Genomic DNA, 27246 nt, shown 5'->3' with positions numbered 1-27246 from the left:
TCTAGAAATTCCGGGAAAAGTCACAAAGTTAGATCTAGATGGCCCCTTTTCAATTATCAACGAACCATTCAGCCTTACAACTAAGATGTATCAGAAATCACAAATATGCAGTAAATCCCCTTTCCACAATTTATTGCAGACCGGCCTGATCTATAGCTATCAAGCTATTTGCAATAAAAAAGGCTAATTTATATTATGGTAACATTTCACGGAGGTCAAAGGTCACCGGATCTAACCACCCGGAAGTGACACTGGCGCGCGCACTTTTCTGAGAGATATTTCTCAACAATCTTTCATCCCCTGCGTAAACTTTTTACATTGTCACAGCCTCCGTATTATAAACTACAAGTGTGGTAAGTTTGAAGGTCCAGAGATTTGCCATTTTCACACTGTGCGTAAAAGTGCATCGTCCGTCCCGTGCGCACATACTGTATGCGAGTTGCGAGTGGACACGGCATACTTAATACACAGACTGGAGGTCACTCTGCACATGTTCGCAGCTAAAACTCACAATTCCCGTTGCCGCATTGGTATGTAACTTGGTATATCGTTTGCTAGGTTGCGTGTGGTGATGCACGTTGTCTATTTTTCAATGTAACAGTGACTATACGATCACAGCAAGTAAGGAAGATTTATACCCCGTATCTGCCTGAAGTATTCCAGTCATGCATAACGGATTATAACATGGTCCCTATGGCAGGGCAGTGGGACATAGCATTAATTATAGGGGTGCAATTGCGATATTGGATTGACGACTAAAGTAGTTATGGTGTAACAAAGCTATTGTGCATCACCACGCCGAACCAGGCAAACGATATGCCAAGTTACACACCAATGCGACAACGGGATCGTGAGTTATAGCTGCGAACGCGCAAACAAAAGCATTTCCAATACTCCCAGAAGGAGGTCATCCTCCTTCCCGGAGTAATAACTGCTGACTCAATAAAACATGGACCGGGTGGAATATCATTGACGGTTCAAAGAAGACTACGGCCAATCCAAACGTAGACGACGAACTTTTGTGAAATTCAACTCAATTCCGCCAGGGGGCGTAATCATAACGACTTACCCGTCCTGCAGTTGACTTCGGCAGGTTTTCTCCTCCCTGTCCTACCAGGCAGCCATAAGTGAACCATGCGCTCTGCACCAGGTTAAAGTGGTTGCCTTCCTCTTTGTCCACAACGCCTCGCTTTGCCAACTGGTACCATTCGAATGGGTTAAAGCTGGACAATAGCACAGAATCAACTTAGTGGACAATCAAATTTCATCCGGAAACGAAATGGCGTCGACGTGACGTCAAAATCCAACATGGCAGTGCCCATGGACTCCGACGAAATCATTATAGGTTTTGCTGTCACAGATTTTTAAATTACTCATTATGTCAAGAATTCGTGAAATAGCGATTTGATTGTATAAGACATTCACTTCATCATGTAATTGTACAATTGACATACATGTTGTACATTGTTCATGTAAGTAGCCAGTAGTATTTTGCCTTACATTGTACCTGTTACAATCGTTTTGCAATGAACTTTGACTTGACTTATGTAAATGTGTAAGTTTTGTACAATGAACGCAGTGGAAAATGAAATACATTTTATTTGCCGATGTCCTCTATATGACGCCGAAAGAAACGAATTATATAAAACAACTTCCGTTAATTCCCCTAGCTTTCACCATTTGAATAACTTACAAAAATCCATCTTACTACTAAAATCAACCAACCCACTCACGATACAAAACGTGGGTCTCTTCATTTTCAAAGAGAAGTCAAAGAGAAGTCAAACCCAACTATAGTCAACCATAGCTAACATAGAAATTTCACAGTAGACTTGATAACTATTTCGATTTCCATGTATCTCCATGTACTTGTTTGTCTGTGATTAGCCTTCTGGCCTGAACTTACAATAAAGTTATTATTATATTTACCAGTTGATGACAAAAGCTAGGTCCTTATTTTCACCTCAGTAAAGTGGGGAAAGTCGTGTAAAGTGCCTTTCCCAAGGGCACAACGTCAACGGGTCAAATCAAGGAACCCCGGATTCGAACCCGGTATCTCTGGGTTCTGGGGCCAAACACCCTGCCACTACGCCACAGCGACTTGACTTATATATTTACCAGTTGATGACAAACAGTGAGACGGTGACTGCGAGGAGACCCGCCCCGATGGCGGCCCAGACCCAGATGTCGAACGGCGCCAGGAACTCGAACAGACCGGCGACGTCCATGATGTTGAGCGAGCTGTCGGGGCGCTGGATGATGATGTAGTAGCCCTGGTGTGCGATGGGGAACGTGTACTCCAGAACCTCAGTACGTCTGGAACGCGTGGTGGCCCCATAGAGCACTGTGTCCGCCTGTGGTGAAAAAATACGTACATGATAGTAATGTAATGTAAGGTAAGGTGAGGTGAGGTGAGGTGAGGTGAGGTGAGGTAAGGTGAGGTAAGGTGAGGTGAGGTGAGGTAAGGTAAGGTAAGGTGAGGTAAGGTAAGGTAAGGCAAGGTAAGGTAAGGTAAGGTAAGGTAAGGTAAAGTAAGGTAAAGTAAAGTAAGGTAGGGAAGGGTTAGGTAAGGTAAAGTAAGGTAAGGTAGGCTAGGGTTAGGTAAGGTGAGGTGAGGTGAGGTGAGGTAAGGTGAAGTAAGGTAAGGTAAGGTGAGGTAAGGTGAGGTAAGGTGAGGTAAGGTGAGGTAAGGTAAGGTGAAGTAAGGTAAGGTAAGGTAAGGTGAGGTGAGGTGAGGTGAGGTAAGGTGAAGTAAGGTAAGGTAAGGTGAGGTGAAGTGAGGTGAGGTGAGGTGAGGTAAGGTAAGGTGGGGTCAGGTGAGTCGAGGTGACCAAAACCTACATCACTTTTTTGGCTGATATCAAAAGCTATAAAAAATCAAGACCATGGCATGTCCAGGGTAAAAGATACAAAAAAACAGTCTGCTGCAGTGCGGGGAAAAGTCGCCAGGAGGCCTTTAATCGACCCTTACCTTCATCGTTCCAAGACGCACCCACTCATCAAATACAACAACAATCCATCCAGATCGTCTTAAACGTTATTCTGACTACATATACCCGGAAACACAGACACATCCAAAACAATACCTCAATTTACCACGAAGGTAACAAAGAACTCCCTACCTCTCCGCGGACGAGCGCCCCGGTCAGCCCTCTCCATTCACCTTTGACCTTTTCACCCATGGAATCTCTTGTTAAGTTCATCACCCACGTGAAGCCGAGACGTTTCTTAAGACGAGAAACAAGAATAAAATCCAATCATTAAAATCAAGGTTCTGCCTATTAGTACTTTTTTAAAATTTCATTTTAGAGGTATATCATCGTACTTTCTATTACTAAATTAACTTTCATTTTTAAGATCGTCTACGGATAATGCAACTTAGAAATGACTGATATTGTTTCTTAAAAGATACCTTTAAGTGGTCCATTAAATCAGGTAGGAAACCCTTGAATCTCTTTCTCGGACAGACCTCCCCAGCCTTGCAGCCGTCTTTCACAATCAGCCATGGGTTCTTCTGCAAAACGTAGCAAGAAAATCACGAATGTTAGAAATACATTGTCTTTAAAACGCTAACCGAAACTCTAATTTTAAACGCAATAATAGTCAACGATAGCAAGAGAAGCGGCAAAATCAAAACATTTGATTGTCATTCGTGTACTGTAAATGAGTCTAAGTTCGCCTGGCTTACATCTCACGCTAAGGGGAAAATGGAGTGTTCGCGGTGGTTGTAAATTCGCGGCAGCGCTATATTCACATACTGCTACAGTATTGGACAACATGTTCGTGGTGGTTTTAAGTTCGCGGTGAAATGGTCGCGGTGAAATGGTCGCCGCGTAAAGCGTGAACATAAAACCACCGCGAACATTTCTGCATTTACAGTATTCATATTATTAGGTTAAAGGTACATTATATTGTATTTCTACGTAGGCCTTCTTCTCTGTATTTTGAATTATATTGGCCAGGTGCCTGAAATAAAGTCGAAGTAAAAATTGAGTTCTTTTGTACAAAAACTAGTCAAAAGTTCAGTATTTTGCTGACTTTTCGGTAACTTCTAGACTGCCTTTGTCAGGGAAAATCGACTTACTCTTGTCGAAACGTCGGTAGATACAGAAAATTGGGTGTGTTTCAAAGAACTCATGAACAATATACAGTTTACGAACCTTCTGTATATCACCTGTGTATGTTTCCATACAGCTTCATGGCATTTTTTACTACTGCTTATTTGTCGATGTCCTTAAAGGCTATTTCACGGCATTTCAAAGAGATATGTCACGCTATTTCACTTGTGCCTTCCAAATGATTACCGAAACAGTACAGGCCCTTCGAGTAATTGAATGTTTTTAAGAGTATGTAATTTTTTTGCTGTCATTGGTTGCTTCATACCTCTCTCCCCAGGATCTTGAGCTCCGCTCCTCCTAAGATAGGGTCGGTTGACTGACTGCCTGTCAGTTTTGTCCATTTTTCCAGAGTTACTCCCTGTCTCTCAGTCCACTGTCCGATCTGCAATAAGAGAATCATGAAAAAGCTAGGCGTTAAGGATTTAAGATTCACCCAGAGAAAATCCCCAAAGTACAGTTAGGGTAGCAGTATCAGCCTACACAAAATCATTAAGTTAACATTCATTGTGTAAGTACAAACATCATAGAGTTAAGGGAATACAACATGATTTCGATGTACAATGTATGGCAGCACAAGAAAAAAAACGGAATTGTCTGACCTTCCATGGCATATAATCTCTTTATAATCAAATGGTTTCACCAATATTGTTGGTAAAAGAAATGCATTCACTGAAATTGTTTCTTATGGATAGAATGTTATGTTTGATTTAAAAGATACGATACAAGGATATAAGCTATTCTAGACAACACCGAGCCCCATTCCAATAATGTCAATTCGGGTGGAGCCTAAATTATTTAATTAGATGCACGACCTCTGAACTGCGGTCATAGCCACGTCATCCGGTCATTATAAGCGCCTTGCAACGTCAGAATGTCATGTACCTACTAGAGGAAAAATTTGACCACCCTCCCATGGCCACCCGTGGTTGACAATGTTTCTTGCTATCAAACATACCAAGCCCATACCGTTTCCTTGTCATTGAGTGAGACTGCAGATAATTGCGATCGTTATTTAGAGATCTCGCGAGAGCACAGCATGACGAGGACGTACGAGAGCTTGCACGAAAACGAGGTTGAAAAATCCTTCCCGTAAAATTAAATGCAGTACTTACGTGCTCAGGTCGTCCTTCGAAAGATAGCTCCATTATCTCGATGGAGAACTTTACGCGCGATCCCTGCGGACCAAAGGCCACCATCCCGGACCTCCCGTTGAACCCAACCTGTTGTAATGAAATTACAATTGATTAACTGAGATAAATGTACCTGATATCTTTCTCCGTCCTAGAAAAGAGACAGGGAGTAAATTAAATGGCGAGTTCACAGGATGATTGCCTGTAATATGGTATCTTTTAATCACCCAAATGGGTAAACAGTTAAATTGAGTGACTTAACTCCCTGGTGGGCTAAGGATAGCTCTTTATTAAGTTACAACACAATTAAGGGCAGATTTAGTCAAGTAGACATCTAGTAAGAAATGAGCATCAAACCGTTCAAATGACCATGTGAGATGAAAGATACGGTAACATTTAACATGATTCTTGTCTTTCATTTGTTTGCTGTGTCATACTTTTGCTTTGAATCCGTGGTATATGTGTTACATTATTGTATTTTTATTGTGTTTATTTATTATTTTGCAAAATGAATAAAAAAGAATTAAAAAAAAACATTTCACATGATAAAGATAAGACGCACAGTATCTATATTCTGTTTGTTGCCAGTATTGTATACAAGCAAAACATGGTTTAGACATGCATCATTCAGAAGCGACATAAAAACATTAGAGATATATGAACCCTGAATAAAAAAAGACTCTTTTTACACAACCAAGAGATTTATTCCACCGACGTTTCGGTGACCATCTGTCACCTTCTTCAATGCAATTCTGACTGGTTCACATAGCAATGCAGCAGAGGTTTTACTGCTTACACATATATGAGATGCAAACAAAAACGTCGGTGGAATAAATCTCTTGGTTGTGTTAAAAGAGGCTTTTTTATCCAGTGACTTACCAACCTGATACTGTACCTTAACGTTACTCTCCAAACAGATCTATTGGTGGCAAGGCAGTATCGAAAGAGCAAAGCTGAACCAAAGACTTTGGAGGCTTTTGATACTGGTTTTCCTTTTTGGCACTTGCCACCGAAAGATCTGCTGGGAGATTACGTGCAACTCCCCAAAACGACAATCAGACATGTTTAAAATTTACGGAAGTTAAAAGAGCGGCGTAGAACTAAGAGCTGGAAATCAGCGTTGTTAATATATCACATTCGAAAGCTGTTACCTCTGTGAATTTAAAGTGTGAGACAAATGTGCCGAAACTAGCAATAGCAGTAAGAAGATGACAAGTATCACCGCCATTTTTGCCGTGATACTCAGTTCAGGCACGTTTGTTGGTCAATCCATATGGGATAGAGTTCATGCCACCGAAAGATCTGCTTGTAGATTACATGCAACTCCCCAAAACGATAATCGGATTTCTTCATGACCTTATAGACTGCAGATCCGATTTGCTCGCAGATGTCCCTCTCCTCTGCCAGAAGCCTCGCTGCGTGCCAGACCGCCAGCGCGGCGTCGAAGGTCATGGCACCCTGGAGGGTGTTGCTCTGGTTGTCGCTGCTGAAGTTCTCGAACCTGGAGTAGGGCGTCTCGTGCGTCCGCAGCCGGAACAGGGTCATGCGCACGCCGGTGTTCCTGTGGTGATACACTTGGAGTCCGTTCTCCTCCTGGGGAAGAAATGTCACTGTTTTTATTTATTTATTTTTCAAGACAATTCTGACTGGTTCATATAATAATGCAGCACAGGTGTTGCTGCTTATACATAATGAGATGCATTCCTAAACTCAAAATATCTACATATGTACAACCACAGGAGATGACATTAATTATGCGGTCCCAAACGTACAGAAGTGTAACGCATACACACCTATCGATATAGTGATGTCATCTCCTGTGATTGTACATATGTAAATACTTTGCGTTTGGGAATGTATCTCATTATGTATAAGCAGCAACACCTGTGCTGCATTACTATGTGAACCAGTCAGAATTGCCTTGAAGAAGGTGACAGATGGTCACCGAAACGTCGGTTGAATACATCTCTTGGTTGTGTAAAAAGAGTCTTTTCTATTCAGTGACTTACCAACCTGATGAAACTATTCACGGAGAGGTAATAGCTTTCAAAGATAATGTCGTCACTCACCAAAGTCGTGAGAATCCAGTGGTATCTTGGATCCAGCATCAGGTGATGAAGGGCCTGTGTGGAGACGTGGTTACAACTTAGATTCTTTGTGCTATGAATTGGTATTAATGATGAATGACTGTAAATGCATTTAAGTTGGCGTGGTTTTTGTTTCGCGCTAAGGCGAAAATGGGGTGTTCGCGGTGGTTTTAAGTTTGCGGCAGCGCTACAGTCACATACTGCTACAGTATTGGAAAAGAATAAAACATAAATATAAAACCACCGCGAACATTTCTGCATTTACAGTATCATCTTTCAGCTGAAGTTCGGTTGTTACAAAATTCTATCACATGTACTAGTCCAGAATACATCCTAAAATTGATCCTATGGTAGATCTACTTTGTTGATAATTGTTGATGAGAATCTATAGAATAGACAGACTATGAAGAAGTTTACGTTGATGAAGGTTAGACATCCAGGTAATAAGATACGGCAATAAAGTCACTCAAGTAGCTGGATAACATTTTGAAACAGTTGCTATGAAGTAGTTTGTTATTTTGTCATATTTCGTTTGTTAATCAGTCTATAAGTTAGTCTTACATAGTGAAGAACTTCGTTGGTTGCAAGAGCATCTGCGATGATGAGAAAACGTTTTTCCTTGCGGTTTTTCTATCGAAATTCTATCACATGTACTAGTCTAGAATACATACCAAAATTGATCCTATGTTAGATTTACATTGTTGATAATTGTTGATGAGAATCAATAGAATAGACAGACTATGTAGTATTTTTTCATTTCGGCATGCTTTTTTTGTCAATCATTCTATAAGTTAGTCTTACATAGTGAAGAACTTCGTTGGTTGCGAGAGCGTCCGCGATGATGAGAAAACGTTTTTCCTTGCGGTTCTTGGACTTCTTCAGGAAGGTCTCCAGCTGCACGTGTCGGTCGGTGGGGTCGCTCGGCACCTCCGCCACGCGGTAGTAGATGCTGGAGTAGCTCATCAGCGACATCAGCTGCTCAAACACGCCGTGGTAGCCTGGAGAAATATAGCAGGACAACGGTTCTCTTAAAGGCAACCAAAGCAATATTAGGGCCCAAAATATGGAAATAAAAAAATGGTTGAAATCTTTATGGCAGTGATATTTACTAACAGTATTTAGCACATTTGCGTAATAACTTCATACTTTGAGCATTTTGCGCAAAGTTAGTTTCGCAAGACTACAAAAACCCCGGCGACGATTTTCAGATTTACATATACATATACATATACATATACATATACATATACATATACATATACATATATAGTGTCGTTGTTCCTTTCTGGGGTCCATATTTTAGCAATGCTGCCTGGTCTACTATGGATATACCGTGTGAGAGGACACATGAATGTTTGGTCTAGTATGGATATACCGTGTGAAAGGAAAAATGAATGCGAATAGATACTAACGTTATATGAAGTAAACCAATCCTCTATACGCCTTATATGAGGTAAGAAGAAGCATTTTTATTATACCGAAAACCTAAACAGTCAAGCAATATCTGCTATCTAAAAATGAAACAGATACAACTTAGTGTTCTACATTTTATCTTGATTCGAATATGGTTTTCTGTAAAGGCCTTGTGATGTAAAGATGTAGTTACCGTGACATGACAATTATAATGAATGAATGAATGAATGAATGAAGACCTTTATTGCACATTTTTGCCCCATTGGGATAAGCACAGGTCACATGTTAACAACTATATACATATTCGTGTGCATGTAAGTTTCCTTACCTCCGCTCTTGTGAAAGAACACTGTCAGAGAACGCCAGTTGAACGTCTGTATCGTCTGGTGTAACATCTTGGCCATCTGGTAGGCTGACGGGTGGATCTCCAGGATGCTGACGTCTGGCTGCTCGTCCTGGTCTGTGCTGGCGGGGGGTCCCACCCGGATGATGGGCGGGGGGAGGGCGCGGAGGATGAAGGAGGAGTCGGGACAGTGATCGTCCCAGCAGTCCAACAGGACGGTAGCGCAGATCTCCTCATCCAGAAACTCGTCCATTTCTGTTAGCAATAAATCATCAAAATCAATAATTCGATGATGATGCATAATGATAATGATAATAATAATGATGATGATGACGATGATGATGATGATGATGATGATGATGAAGATGATGAAGATGATGATGAAGATGAAGATGATGATGATGGTGATGATGATGATGATGATAATAATAATACTAATGATAATAGTAATAATAATAATAATGATAATAGTCTTTATTGCATATTCATACCTAAAAGGGCTAAATGCACAAATGACCGCACGTGGTCTATAAAAAGCATAATGAAAAACATGAATTGATAAAATGCTACATTCTAACATTGAAAATTGAAAATACAGACAAGCTGTGGACTATTGCTAACCTAATGTTGATCATGCACCCAGTGGTCAATAAACAACCGGTGTATACGGGAGCATATGTGTTTGGGGAGAGTCACATTCAACGCACGTAAAAGAACCCACAACACCTTTCGAAAAAGAGTAGGGGCAACCCTGGCATGTACATGATGAACCAATAAATAAATAGATAAATGCATTCCATGTACCTGTGTTTAGCGCCGTGAGGTTGTTGTCTGTGACGTCGATAGTTTTCTCGACTATGGAGAGCTGCAGTGTTTCCGGGAACGCCCCGCTCTCTCGGATGACTCCAACGGCTCGGTCAAAATCAGACGACATCTGGCCAAGATTCATAACCCCTGCAGGGTTAAGGATACAACAGGAGAAAAACTTGGACCATGATTCTAAAGGATATCTTCTTACACAACCAAGAGATTTATTCCACCGACGTTTCGGTGACCATCTGTCACCTTCTTCAAGGCAATTCTGACTGGTTCACATAACAACATCTGTGCTGCATTGCTTTATGAACCAGTCAGAACTGCCTTGTAGAAGGTGACAGATGGTCACCAAATCTCTTGGTTGTGTAAAAAGAGTCTTTTTATTCAGTGACTTACCAACCTGATGAAACTATTCACTGATATCTTCTTCTTCTTCGTTTATGCATTGTATCCTCTTCAATATTCAGCAAGCATTTATATTATATCTACGTCAAACTAAATATCTATTTTTCGGCTGCTACGAACATAGCAAGTACAGAATGGTACATTTTCTTTTTTATCATAACCCCTGCAGTATTAAACATACATATATAAGTTTATTGCAAATTCATGCCCGTAGGCCAATTGCAGGTTTACAACAATTAATGACGATGCACGAACATGAAGTGAAAAAAATAAATCATACATGTGATACAAACGACGATGATTAAATTACGTTCCTAGTCTACAATAAGTTTTTATGTCTAAGATACTAATGCGGGGTTTGATTTCTTCTTTGAAAGCAGAGAAAAATAAAAAGTCCCACGTTTTCGATGATGATTGGGCTGGATGATTTCAGAAGGAATGCGAGTTTCCGTGGATTTCCTCATTTAGGAAAGCTTAACGAGATTTTGGATACCTTTGTGAATAATCTGTTTTTTTTTCAGCTTCGAATTTGGGACATCTGCAGATAAAATGTATTTTCCACAGCTTTCGTTGCACACTGTTTACACGTTCTGTCACGAAACGGTAGCTTTTTGTATCCCCCTCTCTCTATTTCTGACGGGTGTGCGCTAATTCTTATCTTACATATTGCCGCACGCTGGTTAATGCCAAATATATGGTTACATAAAGTGGAAAATCTGAAGAAATCAACATTCTGATGGATCATCCTCTCTCAATATAAAAAAAAAACAGTCACAGTATATTCCTGTCAATCCATTTATCTTTTGCTGCTATAAAAACAACAAGTACAAACTGGTCTATTTTCTTTTGTTGCTTGCGAGCGGTGACAAAATGTACGTCTAAACATTTATGTCTAAAAACCACCTCAAGGACATTTGGAACAATTTCGTAGATAGAAACGTCAACTACAACCAAACTCTGACGCCTTTAACCAATTCGTTTTGTTCTTCGCTGTTTACAATCGTACCTAAGGCTACAAATAGGTTAACAACGAGCTTTTCTTACTTACCAATCGTCACATTGACGGCAAGGGCACATCCCACAGCAAGAACGAACACGAAACACTGCAGCACACCTTCCATGTTTTACACGGTACTGGGCGGAGATCCCGGAGCAACGTCTCACGGAAAGAGCCAGACCGTAAAATGTACGTTTGCAAGGAGATAACGAAGTTGCTGTAGCCTAAGAAGACTAATTGAACTGATAAGAAAGAGCCTCTTTAAGAAAATTGGTCTCTGTGCATTACGCCAGAAAGTTCTCACCCTAAAAACAACATTACGCAGTGACCAAGGCCGATGTGTGCTCTTCTACTAAATGATGATAGATGCTTTAGACGCAGGTGGCCGGCCTACAACATACCAACAGATAGCGGCCTTGATGTCATTTTTCCCATCTATTTTTCAGATAACATCATATTTTTAGATAGCATCATTTGAGATGAAACCAATGATAGGTTCCGTGCATGAAACCAACGATTGGTATTCGATAAATTGATTGTAATATTTTGATAGACTTTTGAAAGAAAATTGGCTTAAAATTTGTGCCCACAATTTCGTTGTTTCCGTTTTTTGTATTTGGCTTTGCCGAATTAAATCGAATTGAAAAGAAAGATGCCATTAGTTTACAATAACCATAGGAAGGGGGAGATTTCGAATTGATAGCTTTCATCTTCATTCATGAATAAAAAAAGCACGTGCTATCAGAGGATCAAAGAAACTACTTCATTTTGGGATGTTGCCAGGTCATAAGTGGACTAATCATCGGTTGCAGCTCGGTGATATACTCTGTCGAAGATAACGGAATGTGATCAAAAGCAGCTTAAACTGCGTTACTGAGGTTAGCGATACAATCAATGGCATAAGTAAGTGGCTATGGTAAATAGATGCGTGAGTTAGATTTTTCCGAGAGAGCGTAGATCGGAATATAATTATCTAGACTGACACAAACCAAAGAGAATAGTTGTCTCCACAATAAACTTATTTTGTCACTGATCATGATGACTTCCTGAGTACTCTCCAAGCAGAGGTTGGTGGGGAAGATCGTGACCGTTTTATTATATGCCCCGTTTTTTTGTCCGCTCGCTCCACCAGCCTCTGCTCTACGTCGCTGACTCAAAGGCTATTTACAGCTAATCGTTGCCTTATCAAACTTCACTTACCGTGTAGGTGTGAATTACGACCAGGGAAGCCTATACTGTACCTTAAGCCTCTATCCCGTCTTCCGGCTGGTGATATGGCTCGGCGATTCGTCGTTACAGGCAAGTTTCTGTAAACCTCAGTTCGAATTTGTTGGTGGGGAAAGCCGACGAAAAACGGGGCATATGATAAAACGGTCACGATCTTCCCCACCAACCTCTGCCTGGAAAGTATTACCGAGGACGAATTGCCATTGACGCATTGCCATGGACGGACTGCCATTCTCGTATAGGGCTGTTTAGTCATAGTCGATGCTGTAGGGCTGTGTTTACGTACATACGTTTACGTGTCCGAAATGTGGAATTCCTAAGTTTTACCTATTCAAAGCTACAAAGAACTATATCGACCGCATGCATTCGTATGTTTTACTATATCAATGTTCTTTACCATTTTGAATGACAACTTCAAACTTTTAGTTAAAGGGGTCAGTCAAAAGTCCTAGTTCAATCTAGATGCTAGTACCCAAAATTATACAGATCTGTTTAAGATTTAATGTTTCAGTTAAAATGCTGTTGGTCTCATCAAAATTTCTCCATCTAGACTAATGATGTATTTTACCTTCTATGCAAAGTATAGACTAAGACTTATGATGAAAAATAGACATCCAGCTAATAGACGCGTTTTCACTAATTAACCACTTCCACTAGTGCACAGCTTAAGCTAGAATGCTTTATCTGTGATTATGTGTCATATGCAAATGTCACTTATGTAATGAGGTTGATTGAGTTGCTCTTATGATCGATTGATTGTACCACTAGAGATAGAATCATCTATGGGGACCTGGTAGAGTGCTGTGGAGCCAGATAACTTTCTGGAGAGTTCTACTCCTAGTCCTCACTCTCCATTTATAATAGGAGGTACATCCGATCGCAGATTGTTAGCCCCCTCCCCCCACCCCTTCCACCCTTTAAACAACAAAACTTTAACACAGCCTTCTCATTGGGTAACGTTATTTGTCTATGTGGAAGTACCTGATAAAGGTCCAAAAGTCGGCTGTAAATGTCTATACACGCGGTGAAGGTCTTTTCTCTAAAGAATAAAGGCATGCCTCTTAACGAGGTTGCCAGGAGGCAAAAGAGACACACACCGTGCCAAACAACAGTCTTGACCTGGGCTGCTTGTGGCAAACACTGCAAGAGTAAAGCTGGACGCGCCGCTCACGGTAATAAGACTGGTTTATTGTTCAATGATCTCATTAGCAGCTATGAGGCTGAATTGCCGAGACACATTACATTTCATTTAAAATAACTACTTCATTTCATCCGCAATAATTATAAAAAAAATACTTGTCAAAATACGACAATACACACAAGGTAAGCTTCTTATTGTAACACATATAGCCGTGGATTTCTTAAGTGTTCAGAATGCGAATCATGTATGGTAACGCACTGTTCATATACCGGTCAGTTCGGCCATAGTGAGGGTCAAGTTTATGTGACGACCGTGTTTGCCGGCCACTGATGTTCCCTCTAGTTGGTGGAAGTAGTAGGTGCTGGAATTGACCTGATCGAACACGCTTCTTCGCAAACGACTTTGTCAGAGTTCTACGTCGTGAGTTGAGGGTTGGCAGCCCCAAAAGAGAGCAAGCAGTGGTGTACATCAACGGTCGAGTCCATCGACGTTGAATTGACCGTCGGACAGGATGAAAAGGAGAATGATGATAATAATGGCATTCCTTATATGTTGATGTATGTTGTAAGATGTGACCAAAGCGTGACGCTTTTGCTTACTCCACGATAGACTTGTTTGTAGTATAACTGTTGGCATAAATGAGATATAATACACAACTTTTGTGAAAACATTTATTTGTATGTATTCATAAGTTTCTTCATGGGAACATTCAGTTGCATACTCATGCACAAACATGTTTGGGCCAACACGTGCATGTTTCATTGAGGTCTACATTGGAAAGGCATAACATGGAAGCCGTCAGAAGCAACGAGATAGAAAGGAGCCAAAATTAATTTCATCAGGTTGGTATAGGATATTCTTTTTACACAACCAGGTAATCTCACCTGCTGACGTTTCGGTATCTGTCAGACACCTTCATCAGAGCTTCTGACTGGAGTACTGCTTCTCACCGCTATAAGTAGCCGATGTAGGGGGATACAAACTTAGCCACGTTTGAGACTGCGTTCTCGCCGCAAAAGCGCCACCTAAATCGGCTACTAATAGCGGTGAGAATCAGTACTCCAGTCAGAAGCTCTGAAGAAGGTGTCTGACAGACACCGAAACGTTAGCAGGTGAGTTTACCTGGTTGTGTAAAAAGAATCTCCTATACCAGATATAAAGAAGATCACGACGTCACCATCGTGTTAGTGTTATAACTGTTGATGACGATTATGAGAAACGTACCAGTAGAACAAGAAATGACTTCTCACTGTATCTGAGCCCATGTACACAGCACATACATTTTCACATACTTATACTACATATACTGCATATAGACACGTGGCTTTAACTAGACGGTTAATCATATATGAGAGCATGACATGCAGTTACACATTCAAGAAAGTGGGGGAGGGGTAGAGTTATCATCAAAGTTACTGTTCTCCATGCATTATTTCTTTCCAATGTCTTTCTGCCTTTGTGCAAGAATTTGCAATAACTTTATTATTATCACCATATAATACTGGATTACTCATAGACATCCAGCTTTAGAAAATATTCTCAGCACAAGAATATCGTGATAAATTACGTGCGGTCAATTTGTGAAGCTCAGGTCTTTGTGCTGGAACACATGCATCATCATCGACATATTGAGCTGTTATATAGAATAGACTATATGATGCTGGCAACTCCGATTAACGGCGTCCTAAGTCTCCTCCGTTCCCATGGTGATCTGGACCCCATCATTCTCTGTCTTAGACTTAGGGGGCGTTTTGGTGCAGGCCTGAAAAACAACAAACTTTAAGATTAATATATGACTACGGCAAATTTTTCAATAATATGGGCGAAGTGACAAAGAGGGCAACTAGACAGAAAAGTAAATTTGACCTCATACCAGCACGTACCAAGCGGTATGCCAACAGTCCCCTGCTATACATTGTCAAACTCTTGAACAACAAAGTGTATTAACGGAAATTTTATGTATAATGATGATTTTAATGTATTTATGATTTATTGTATTTTGTTATGTATGAAATTGTGTGCTAAATTTCGCAATTCAGCCCTTTTGGGCTGTGAAGAGAATTCATTCAAATATACCAGTCATAACCAGTCATATAATTACACGCGTAGATTTCTGCAGAATAGTAGTATTACACTTAAATCGTGGTGGCATATAAACGCTTTAACACTAACAAAAATGGAAGAAATGTGTGAATGTCAACTTTGTCAGTAATCTTCACCGTTTACAGACAACTCTTTTCCATCCGTGAATAACTTCATCATGTTGGTGAATGATTGAATAGCAAAGGTCTTTATTCACAACCACATATCAACATGAGCCGACCTAGCCTGAGTGCAGAGTGAAACCAGTCAGCATTGCCCTGATGAAGATGACAGACGATCATCGAAACCTTGCTATCAGACAACTATTTTTGTTAGATGTTGGCACCGTTAAGCATGCAAACCCTAACCATTTCAAAATGATACAATGCTAAACTTTCTTCCAACATTAAGGTATTCACGGATCGAATTTTCGACGACCACTGTCGCCTTCTTCAGGATCAATAATGACCACTCACTGCCGAACGTAAACAGAGAATCAACAGAGACGGTGGGCGTTATAAACTTCCTGGCAAGTTTGACCAATTGTTGACGTCACGTATCCGTAATGACACGTGTCAATAAAGTCACGTGTCTGTAACTATCGCGAGTTTACGTTCGGCAGTGATTGGTCATTATTGATCCTGAAGAAGGCGACAGTGGTCGTCGAAAATTCGATCCGTGAATACCTTAGCGTTGGAAGAAATTTTAGCATTGTATTATGATTACTACCAACACAGACGAGTTTTCATTCTTACCTTTTTAGTGAGTTTGCGTCCCTGGTGTCCGAAACACTCGAACAGCCCGACGATCCCGCCGGCCGTGATGCCGAGGAGAAGCACGATGAACACTCCCTTGAAGTTGTTGATCCGGAGGACGCCATCTTGTTTGTTGTGCTCCATACACTTGCCAGATTTCTCCAACCACCTAGGAGAAATGAAATTAAGACCACACTTCAAAGATGAGGCTTTCGTGCAATTCACAGCAATCATATATGTAAATTATGTTGTATATTGCTTTGAGTTCTTAGCAGTGCCAAATGAATTATTGTTATCAAGAATTCTACGTAAGAAAACTATAAAAGATATAATATTGTCGATCATGATGTTGTATGTGATGATTCTACAACGTGGTAAATCTATCTTATAACTTGATAATTTTCAATTAATGTTTTCACGTTTATAGTATTAACAAAATGATGGGAAATCATAATGGCAGACAAACAAACAAAATCAGCTTGGTTAGTCTTACTTGAGTTTCAGGGTATCCAGTATCCCGTCGTCCTGCATCGCCATCAGAGCCCGGTTGATCGGCTCGACGTACGGAGACCCGGCGGGGAACGGCAGGGCGATCTGCAAGACAAGGCAAAGAGTAAAGCATTTAGAGCTGAAGAAAATAACTTTTCTAGCTATTATGTCTATACTAAAACAACATCAAGGCATGGACTGGCCTGGGCACTGCACATCTGATCAGATAGGCCGAGGACAGAACAGGATGGGCACGGATCATTGCGGCTGGCTGTCATGACGCCCCTACGACCACGTGCACTGAGGTCATGGGTCATGAGTGAGTGAGTGAGTGAGTGAGTGAGTGAGTGAGTGAGTGAGTGAGTGAGTGAGTGAGTGAGTGAAAACAACATTAACACAGTTGCTTCAGTCGAAAGGAAAAAAAGAAAGAAATCTGGTAAGCAAACGGTATACATTCAAAGCTAAAGAAAACATATTTTTTGACTTCCTATAGTTTTGTGTATAGTTATGGCAACCCCAACATAGTTCATCCAGAAAATCAAGTAAAATGTTGGCCGTTTCGCAATTCTAAATCCGCTTGTGCGTTTGTGATACATTGTGAGGTCGAAGTTCAAGATCCCAGAAATAGTATCATTCAGACGTTTCTGCAAAGTTCTCGCTCGGGATCTTAAACTTTGACCTAGACCACAATACATCACGATTGCACAAGCGCACTTGGAACTGCGAGATGGTGCATTCGGCACTTGCCATTGACTTGAAGAAGGGCTGGGAAGCCAAGGTGAGGTTGCACCAGTCGTTCTGCAGCACGTATTTGTAGTTCGCTCCCGCGATGAAGGCGTAGTTCCCCTCGGAGGCGCGCCGGAGCCCCTCTTCCTTAGTCTCCAGTATGGCGGTGTCCTTATGCTCCTGGATGTACTTCCCCATGGTCCGGTAGGGGGACAGAGTCGTGTTCTGCACGAACTTCAACAGCGTGTAGCCTTTGTAGGTCCCTGTGGAGAATCAAGCGGTGAATGGTAAATCCATGAAGAGTTTCATCAGGTTGTTAAGTCACTGAATGAAAGCAATCTTTTTACACAACCAAGAGATTTATTCCACGAACTTTAACTGCGTGTAGCCTTTGTAGGTCCCTGTGGAGAACCAAACAGTGCACAGTAACCATCGTGTTGCACCTTCCTTTCTCGTGAATACACTTGGCAAAGACCTTGGAAGACTGCCACAACTAGTATGTGAAACACTGCACTATTGATTCTGCCTTTGAACACTAGATTACATTTGCTATGAAAAATGTAATTAGAATCCACCTCAACTTTGTTTCTTTTGTTCTTTTCTTCCAGCGGTTGCACACTCTTTCAAATGGTGACTACCTGAATTTTCAGTATGTTCACTGTACTTTTTTCGTTGACAAAATGTCAAAAGCTCATATTTAAGGCTTATTTACCATAGGGCATGGTGCGCTGGGCGATGAGTTGGTCGGGGGTGTGGATGGCGTACATCTTGTTCGCCCTGCCGAGGAAGGCCGCCAGGTTGGCCGTGTACGAGGCTACTGTCACGAGGATGAAGAACCACCAGGTCCCAGCAACAACCTGGAAACAGTTGGGGAAAAGGAAGCCCCAAAGGCAAATTGAGCAAGGCACTGCATCATGTAGACTGCTAACAAGATACGTTCATCATCATCATCATCATCATCATCATCATCATCATCATCATCATCATCATCATCATCATCATCATCATCATCATCATCATCATCATCATCATCATCATCATCATCATCATCATCATCATCATCATCATCACCACCACCACCACCACCACCACCATCATCATCATCATCATCATCATCATCGGTCCTCCTCTTACGAGGTGTAGCAAGTGAAGTTTACTCTCCAGAACTTCTTGTCGTTCATTGCAGAGAGGAGTTCTTGTTAATTAGTTTCAGTTTCTATGAGTTTCTTGAGTGTTGTGATTGGTCGACCAATTATTCTCTTTGTGTCGATGAGATGCAATGCAACAGAAACAGAAAGATTTCGTTCGCAGCATTAGCTATTATATTCAGTGAAAGATATTTCAGCAAATGAAATAGAAGTGGTAGAAGTGATAGCGTAGTAGATGAAAAGGCTTGGAAGTGGTTGGCCATCTTCTCCGGCTTGTAGATTGCTTAGACCAAGGCAAGCTTTGTGTGTTTCCTACTTTAAACAAAATCATAATTGGCTCGTATATATTTAATTTATAGAGTCATAAGTCCTGCATGTACAATTTTGGTGGATCAACGTTCTTAACTCAATAGACAAGGTTTGTTTGTTGGTTTATTTTTATTTATTCAGGGGGTTATATATCGCCTGTAATGGCGTTTTTCAATGTGCCCTGGGGGGCAATCCCCACATTGTTCAAACTCAAATACATTAGATAACAAAAAAGGTGGACTCCGTCCATGGGCAATGTTTAGATTTGGCTACAATTAGATAAATGTGTGCATTGCATGAGTCCATGGAACTAATGACTTACCCGTCCAGCAATGGACTTGGGCAGGTTTTCCCCTCCCTGCCCCACGAGACACCCGTAAGTGAACCACAGGCTCTGCACCAGGTTTAAGTTTTGGCCTTCATCTTTCTCCACCAGACCTCGCGTTGCCAGCCCGCGCCATTCGAACGGATCCAGCCTGTGGAGGGAAGCATGTTTATTTGACCTGTCAGTAACTGTAGTCAGTATAATTATATTGATTATACAATATTATATCATATAATTAGTACAAACTATGACTATGGTTGCTCCCATAGTGATGTAACAATATTTGGTTTAGTCAAAATATGCAGACTAGCCGGATCTCCCATTGTCCCAAGTGCCTGAAAGTTCAATGCGTAGATTTAGACCTCCTTTCCTGTTGAGGACGGGATTGTACATTCTCTCATATATTGCTTCTCTAACTAATACGTAGTATACGTCTCTATTTCTACGCAAAAGTTCACAACGATATCATTGTCATAGTAAATAAAATCATATGCTCACCAGTTGATGACATAGAGTGCAATTGTGACTGCGACGACTGATGCACCTATAGCAGCCCAAACCAAATCGTCAAATGGAGCTAGAAATTCAAATATCCCGGCGACGTCCATGATGTTAATATTGCTATCTGCTCGTTTGATGATGATGTAATATCCTTGGTGAGCCAGGGGGAAGGAGTACTCCAGAACCTCCGTACGTCTGGACCGCGTGGTGGCCCCATAGAGCACTGTGTCAGCCTGTAGTGTGGATGATACATATATTAGGGCAATCATGCGTATGTTTACGTGTTGCAGAAAATATTGAATACATTTCCAATAGCTGTGATTCTTGATTTGTTAACTGGAACTTAATTTTTAGCTGATTTAACGGTCACTAGTCAACAGCTAAAATTTCATCATCGCAATATTTGACCGTGATCTACTCCATTTCCCCCAAACTGCATCATCATCCTATATATTTTCCTGCCGCTATATTAAAGTGATTTACAGATAACAATACACGCACGTTCCAACGCTCTCGTTGTCTGCTTTGTACTTCTGTTCTCTCATGTGTGGTGATAGTCAGATTGTTTCCATTGATGCCAACGCCGATGCTCTCTGACACTTTATTTTAAACGGCACCAGAATCGGACAATTTCCAATTACGAGCGCCATTCTTAAATGTGCTCTCGCGAGAGCACAGTCTGGCGAGAATGCACGTGAGCTTGCACCAAAACGAGGTTGAAGAGGGTTCACGTTTCCCTTAGACAGGCCCAAATCCAAACCATTTTTCGACCTTGTTGAAAAGTGGCCATGTGGCCGAACAAGCACTTCGAAATAAAATAATGGTTTTGACTTCACTTGACTTGACTTTAAAGGAATGATTAATCAGTCTTGATATAAATGGAAACAATCATCAAAGTGTTAAATAGTCTCCTCCCTTGATAAGTAAAGAATGTCACGATGATCATTCAAAATGAGACTAAACTTGAGAAATCGTACCTTCTTATTGATGAGTTTACCGGTAAGTCCACCCCATTCGCCGTTCACCTTCTCACCGATTTTTTCCTTAGTCAGGGTCATCACCCAGGTGAAGCCCAGACGTTTCTAGATGGAAAATAAAAGATATCAAATCCGTTACGTCATCCATAAGCTCCTCAATCACATTGAAGGTTTATAAAAAGAAGGGATTTGCAAATGCATGCCCGAGGGCTAATTGCAACATGAAATCCACAATGTAATGCATAGCAAGGGTATACTGACGGAGTGTACAGATAGTGCGAGTTAACAATGTTGAACAAATGGCTTTTCTAAGAACTACTACGGGATAAAATCTACTCTTCTTTTTGGAAGCTGTGGAAGACGTTTATAAGCTACATTGTATACGCACTCTAAATTAACCAAAAATTACCAAGAGGAACACAAGATACATGTGTATTCCTCATACAACAAAATGGGTGCATTTCGTTAACGTAAAGGACTCGGTGAGTTTATCCTGTGCGATAAAATCATTTAATTGCTTTATGGTAATGAAATTACCTTTAAGTGGTCCATTATCTCGGGAAAGAAGCCCTCGAAGTTCTTTCTATGACAGACCTTCCCAAACTCGCAGGTCGCGCCGTCCTTCAGAACCAGCCACGGTCTCTTCTGCAAATTACAACAACAGGTAAAAATTATGCAAATCCCAGTGTCGTGCCATGACATCTTATGTCAAAAAAGTCAAAGTTTCTTCCCGCACCGATGGTGCATAGGACGGCGCCCATCTCCGTTTCAGTAGCCCTTGGGCCACACAACTTTTTGCAATGACTACAGCAGGGGGCTAGTCCACTGGTAGTGGTATGTGTTTAATTTCCATACTCTTTCCCAAATGCTGAGTGCTAGCATGCTAAGCAGAGAAAGCAGTATGTACCATTTTCAAAGTCTTTGGTATGACCCGGCCGGGGTTCGAACTCACGACCTACCGTGTGCAAGGCGAATACTCTACCCACTAGGCCATTGCACCGGTCTCTCATGAGTCGACACATTTTATTCGTGATGATGCGGCCATCACTACTATTGCATAAGGTAAGAGGAATGAATCTTTAATTGTGACAGCTTTGACAGGACTGACTGGAGATGAAGAACCCATTATCCCGCGTGTTGGCATCGCTAGGTGTCCCCGTCCAAGGTTCAAGGTGACAGCTTTATGTATTATTCAATAATTGCTCTGATTTCTGTCTTTTATATGTTTGTTGGACATCTGTGGCATAAATAAGCACATTACAGTCTCGGTTGGAGGCACTTTAATTGCAAAAACAAATCATAAATGGGAACAATTAGGGATTTGGGCAAAACTCCAGAAAAAAATATCACAATGATAATGATTCACCGAGATTACAGATGATGAACTGCTGCATTACATGTTGTCGCTGAAGTAAACAATGATTATTTTAGCCTCCTTCGCAGACTTCCTAGAACGGCGGCGTATATATTTGGGGGAGGGGGGTGACGCAATTTCTTACACGGGCCAAGGCTTTCTAATGCCGGCAAGGGAGTTTCGCTGCCGAGGGACGACAGCCTTTCTAGGAAGTCTGCGAAGGAGGCTAAATTACTTAAGCTCACCTTGGAAAAGAATGAAAAGAAATTTGATGATAGGAATCTTATGGTCTATGTTGCAAAGGACGTTGAACAATAAAGAATGGCGATGTTGGCTTCTAGGCATATACAGTTGTTGTTACGACAAAACTAGCGAACACTGAATGTTCATACCAGTCGTCCAAGGACCTTCAACTCTCGTCCTCCTAAGATAGGATCGGCAGACTGCTTGTGTGTTAGTCTGGTCCAGGGCTCAAGGAAAACCCCGCCTCCTTCCTGCCAATGTCCTACCTTTTGGGGAAAATCAAAGCATCACAGTTGGATTTTTATTCATTTATTTTATCTTATTTTATTCACATTCATTTATTGAGTATTAGACAAGAAGCTATATGCTTATGAAGGTTTTCTGCTCATAAAATACAGAGGACGGTTAAAAATTACAAAAGGAACTAATAATTACGACGTAACATATAACAGGTTAACAGCAAATGACAAGACAAACTAAGTCAACATCATAACATAAAAATAACAGTAATGCAGCAAAAGGAATTAGTTGACTTTTTGCGGATATATGTCAGCGAGGATACAAAACAAATTGAGATGCTCAGTCATGCATTTATTCTCTAATTACTAAACATAAACTTACCTTATCCCCTTGTTATTGACCTTTATTGATTGCTCAAATTGTGCAAGTTTTGAACAATAATGTCGAGACAGATAGTACTAGTTACTGTATCTATTTTAAACTTACAAATGAACCATTAAGGCAATCTCTACAATAGGACATGTAGTAGAATATGTTTATCAACTACATGTACATTTGGTCATTTTAAGAAACAAACAAATAAATGAATAAACAAACGAACAAACAAACAAACGACGTGTACTAAGATAAGAGCACAAACACATGCCAGTGACTGACACTCATTGCTTCACATTATGTATTATAGTTATTCTCTATGAGAAAATTGAGGGAGCAATTCTGAATGAAAAGGGAAGAACATATATTCATGTATTGTCAATAAATTATAAGTTATTTCTCACGGTCGCTGGCCGTCCTTCCGAAGATAGCTCCATTATCTCAAAAGAAATATCCTTCCGCGTCCCCTCGGGACCGAAGGCGACCGTTCCGGTACTCCCGTTCAGCCAGATCTGTTTATAACGACATTACCATCGATTACGTGTGCAAACATACAGGAGGTCTGACGCTCTATCAGCACTGACACAGAGATGAAAGGGGAACTAGGGGTCACTGGAAAGGTTTTCAAGGCTAATTGCCTGCTAACAAATCATGTCTTAATCCTACACTAATTGGTAAAAAGATACGGATGGTGACTCATATCCAGCGAAGGCTATATAGTAAACACGTTAATCACATTAAAGTACATCTGACTGCCAAAAGCAATTGCGGAGACAATACTCTAATAGACTGAAATTCTCGGCCGCGATCTTTCAAAGTTCACATTAGGTCACTACAGTTTCATGCTAGGCTTCCTGTCAGCGTGTGTGAAGCGGACGCAAATCTGCACTCTACTAGATATTAAGTAGCCTACGATGTGCAGTACAATGGTTCCAAAGAACAAGTGTAAATTGGGCCTTAGTCTTCCTAGGTATACGTAGTGTGTCCTAACGCAGATGCAATAGTACCTTTGGTACGGCAGTTCGTGTTCCGTTGCAAACGTCCCGTTCTCCAGCCGAAATCATCGCTGCGTGTGACACGACCAAAGCCGCGTCGAATGCCAGGGTGCCCTGGAAACCGTAGTTTTGGTTGGCTCCCCGAAAAGCATCATCGAACATGAAGTTTGCCGTACCGTGAGTCCTCAGCTGAAAAACCGTCAGATGGACCCCGGTATTCCTGTATTCATTCAGCTCAAGTCGGTTCACTTCCTGTAAGAGAAATACATTATTAAGTCAAGTTCTTTGAACCATCTGAAATTGTCTTCCCTTAATTACCATATCTATTCAGAGTTTTGGTATAAAATCTAGTTCTACCAGTCTTTTTTAAACCAAAGTTGCTACAGTTTGATAAGGGCACTCAGCGCTAAACTGCGTTAATTGTACTCACCAAGTTTGAAACAATCCAGTGGTGTCTTGGATCAAGCATTAGATGACCATGAGCCTAGATGGGTAAATAAGATGTTATGATAATAATTTTATTGCAAATTCATGCCCGTAGGCTTATTGCATGTTGACAGCAATGTCGGGGTACAAATGCAAAGTAAAAACATAAGGCATACATGTGAAACAAGATCATACTATATTGCTAGTCTACAATAAGTTTCTATATCTATGGTTCTAATGCATGGTTTGATGTCTTCTTTGAAAGCAGTGGAAAATAAAAATGCCCACACTTTCAATGATGAGTGGGTTGGAAGATTTTAAAAGGAATATGAGTTTCTGTGTATTTCTTAATCTGGAATAACTTTTAGAGGTGTTGGATACTTTCGTGAGTAATCTGTTATTCACGGCTTCGAATTTGGGACATTCGCAAATAGAATGTATTTCATTTTCCACTGCTTTCGTTGCACACTGTTTACACAGTGAACCAGTCTTTTTGAACCAGTCTGATTCATGTACATTGTTTGATAAGAAAATCACAAGTCAATCGTTTGCAGTTGACGTTCATTATGACAAGATCAGCAGCAACAGCAAAAGAGAAGCGGTTAATTAGATCATGTTTCTTCAGATAAAATGCTTCTTAGTTTTGGCCTTTTCAATAATGGCAATGAAATCAAAAATAAACACATTCAAAGCTACAATGCAGGACAAAATACCATGAAGCTAACCTTTATCTAATTAATAACCTTGAAAGTATACAATATACAGTCATTCAGCCCATGCCGTTTTCTCATGAGTTCAAGGGAGGAGGTCAGGGGTCTTTTTAACATACCATCGGAAAATATTACAAAAATTGTTACAAAGATAACGTTACAATCAGTATTCCATAATCATATTCAGCATATAAAGATAAGTCGACAATATAACATCATTTCCATATTCGGTAATCATACTTAATCCATAGGTAATCGTCGCAACATGTTTTTGAATGTTGCAACTGAAGGCGCCGTTCTCAAGTTTGGTGATAGGTAATGGTTATTGATTGACATGTTTAAAAAGCAGGCAAAACCACACACACTAATAATAATGATAATGATACAAACATAACTATATATGTATAGATATCACAAACATTGATAATCATTTTATTATCTATATCTGTACCAATAGCATATTACTGATGTACATGACAGAAAAATAACTGCTACAGTATTGGACAAAATTGTTCGCGGTGGTTTTACGATCGCCGCTAAAACCACGAACATAAAACCACCGCGAACATGTCTGCATCTACAGTAACTGTCAACGCTCTATCGCCAAAGCAAGAAACACAAACAGACATACGTGATGAAGAACAAGTAACACAAACAGACATACGTGATGAAGAACAAGTAACACAAACAGACATACGTGATGAAGAACAAGTAACACAAACAGACATACGTGATGAAGAACAAGTAACACAAACAGACATACGTGATGAAGAACAAGTAACACAAACAGACATACGTGATGAAGAACAAGTAACACAAACAGACATACGTGATGAAGAACAAGTAACACAAACAGACATACGTGATGAAGAACAAGTAACACAAACAGACATACGTGATGAAGAACAAGTAACACAAACAGACATACGTGATGAAGAACAAGTAACACAAACAGACATACGTGATGAAGAACAAGTAACACAAACAGACATACGTGATGAAGAACAAGTAACACAAACAGACATACGTGATGAAGAACAAGTAACACAAACAGACATACGTGATGAAGAACAAGTAACACAAACAGACATACGTGATGAAGAACAAGTAACACAAACAGACATACGTGATGAAGAACAAGTAACACAAACAGACATACGTGATGAAGAACAAGTAACACAAACAGACATACGTGATGAAGAACAAGTAACACAAACAGACATACGTGATGAAGAACAAGTAACACAAACAGACATACGTGATGAAGAACAAGTAACACAAACAGACATACGTGATGAAGAACAAGTAACACAAACAGACATACGTGATGAAGAACAAGTAACACAAACAGACATACGTGATGAAGAACAAGTAACACAAACAGACATACGTGATGAAGAACAAATAACACAAACAGACATACGTGATGAAGAACAAGTAACACAAACAGACATACGTGATGAAGAACAAGTAACACAAACAGACATACGTGATGAAGAACAAGTAACACAAACAGACATACGTGATGAAGAACAAGTAACACAAACAGACATACGTGATGAAGAACAAGTAACACAAACAGACATACGTGATGAAGAACAAGTAACACAAACAGACATACGTGATGAAGAACAAGTAACACAAACAGACATACGTGATGAAGAACAAATAACACAAACAGACATACGTGATGAAGAACTTCGTTGGTCACATCGGCGTCTGCGATAAGGAGGAATCGCTTCTCCTTGCGGTTCTTCGAACTCCTCAGGAAGATCTCCAGCTGCTCCTCGCGGGCGGACTCGTCACTGGGGATCTCTGCCATCCGGTAGAACGTGTCAGACTGACTCATCAACGACATCAGCTCCTCAGACACCTCGTGGTACCCTGTGGATATGGCATTCAAAGTGGTTAGAA

General features: G+C 40.7%; 2 protein-coding genes across 3 annotated transcripts in view; both read right to left on the bottom strand.

Moving 5' to 3' along the window:
• The window catches only part of LOC136428627 (glutamate receptor ionotropic, kainate 2-like), a 36972-nt gene that overhangs the window by 5238 nt on the left and 4488 nt on the right, over positions 1 to 27246 (bottom strand). The window contains exons 4-17 of one of the 2 annotated variants that reach the window (XM_066418292.1): positions 27020 to 27216; positions 24627 to 24680; positions 24209 to 24448; positions 23606 to 23713; positions 22736 to 22852; positions 21527 to 21634; positions 20990 to 21094; positions 20010 to 20245; positions 19509 to 19662; positions 18442 to 18586; positions 17751 to 17992; positions 17008 to 17108; positions 16515 to 16683; positions 15330 to 15439 (exon numbers count right to left, since the gene is read on the bottom strand). In XM_066418292.1, coding sequence (XP_066274389.1) covers positions 15362 to 15439; positions 16515 to 16683; positions 17008 to 17108; positions 17751 to 17992; positions 18442 to 18586; positions 19509 to 19662; positions 20010 to 20245; positions 20990 to 21094; positions 21527 to 21634; positions 22736 to 22852; positions 23606 to 23713; positions 24209 to 24448; positions 24627 to 24680; positions 27020 to 27216 — 2054 coding nt within the window. In that variant the 3' untranslated portion in view covers positions 15330 to 15361. Of the gene's footprint in view, positions 1 to 1069; positions 1224 to 2118; positions 2355 to 15329; positions 15440 to 16514; positions 16684 to 17007; positions 17109 to 17750; positions 17993 to 18441; positions 18587 to 19508; positions 19663 to 20009; positions 20246 to 20989; positions 21095 to 21526; positions 21635 to 22735; positions 22853 to 23605; positions 23714 to 24208; positions 24449 to 24626; positions 24681 to 27019; positions 27217 to 27246 lie in introns of those variants that run through there. The other variant, XM_066418301.1, reaches the window with a different exon arrangement.
• On the bottom strand, positions 3093 to 11433 carry LOC136432699 (glutamate receptor ionotropic, kainate 2-like). The gene is made up of 10 exons (XM_066424169.1): positions 11361 to 11433; positions 9896 to 10045; positions 9077 to 9346; positions 8137 to 8333; positions 7318 to 7371; positions 6605 to 6841; positions 5231 to 5338; positions 4384 to 4500; positions 3413 to 3514; positions 3093 to 3227 (listed from the first exon to the last, which is right to left on the bottom strand). Exons 1-10 carry the CDS (start codon positions 11431 to 11433, stop codon positions 3093 to 3095), a joined length of 1443 nt encoding a protein of 480 aa, XP_066280266.1.

Source organism: Branchiostoma lanceolatum, chromosome 1, assembly GCF_035083965.1.
Source record: "Branchiostoma lanceolatum isolate klBraLanc5 chromosome 1, klBraLanc5.hap2, whole genome shotgun sequence".
Lineage (NCBI taxonomy): Eukaryota > Metazoa > Chordata > Leptocardii > Amphioxiformes > Branchiostomatidae > Branchiostoma > Branchiostoma lanceolatum.
The sequence above is the reverse complement of the archived record's forward strand: the minus strand, read 5'-3'. Positions and strand labels throughout refer to the sequence as shown.

Excerpts from the sequence above, each read along its gene's own strand:
- LOC136432699 (XM_066424169.1), bottom strand. The coding sequence starts at position 11,433 with ATGGAAGGTGTGCTGCAGTGTTTCGTGTTCGTTCTTGCTGTGGGATGT. Across the intron at positions 10,046-11,360 it reads TGCCGTCAATGTGACGATTG|GGGTTATGAATCTTGGCCAG; the intron begins GTAAGTAAGAAA and ends TTAACCCTGCAG. Across the intron at positions 9,347-9,895 it reads CCTCACGGCGCTAAACACAG|AAATGGACGAGTTTCTGGAT; the intron begins GTACATGGAATG and ends TATTGCTAACAG.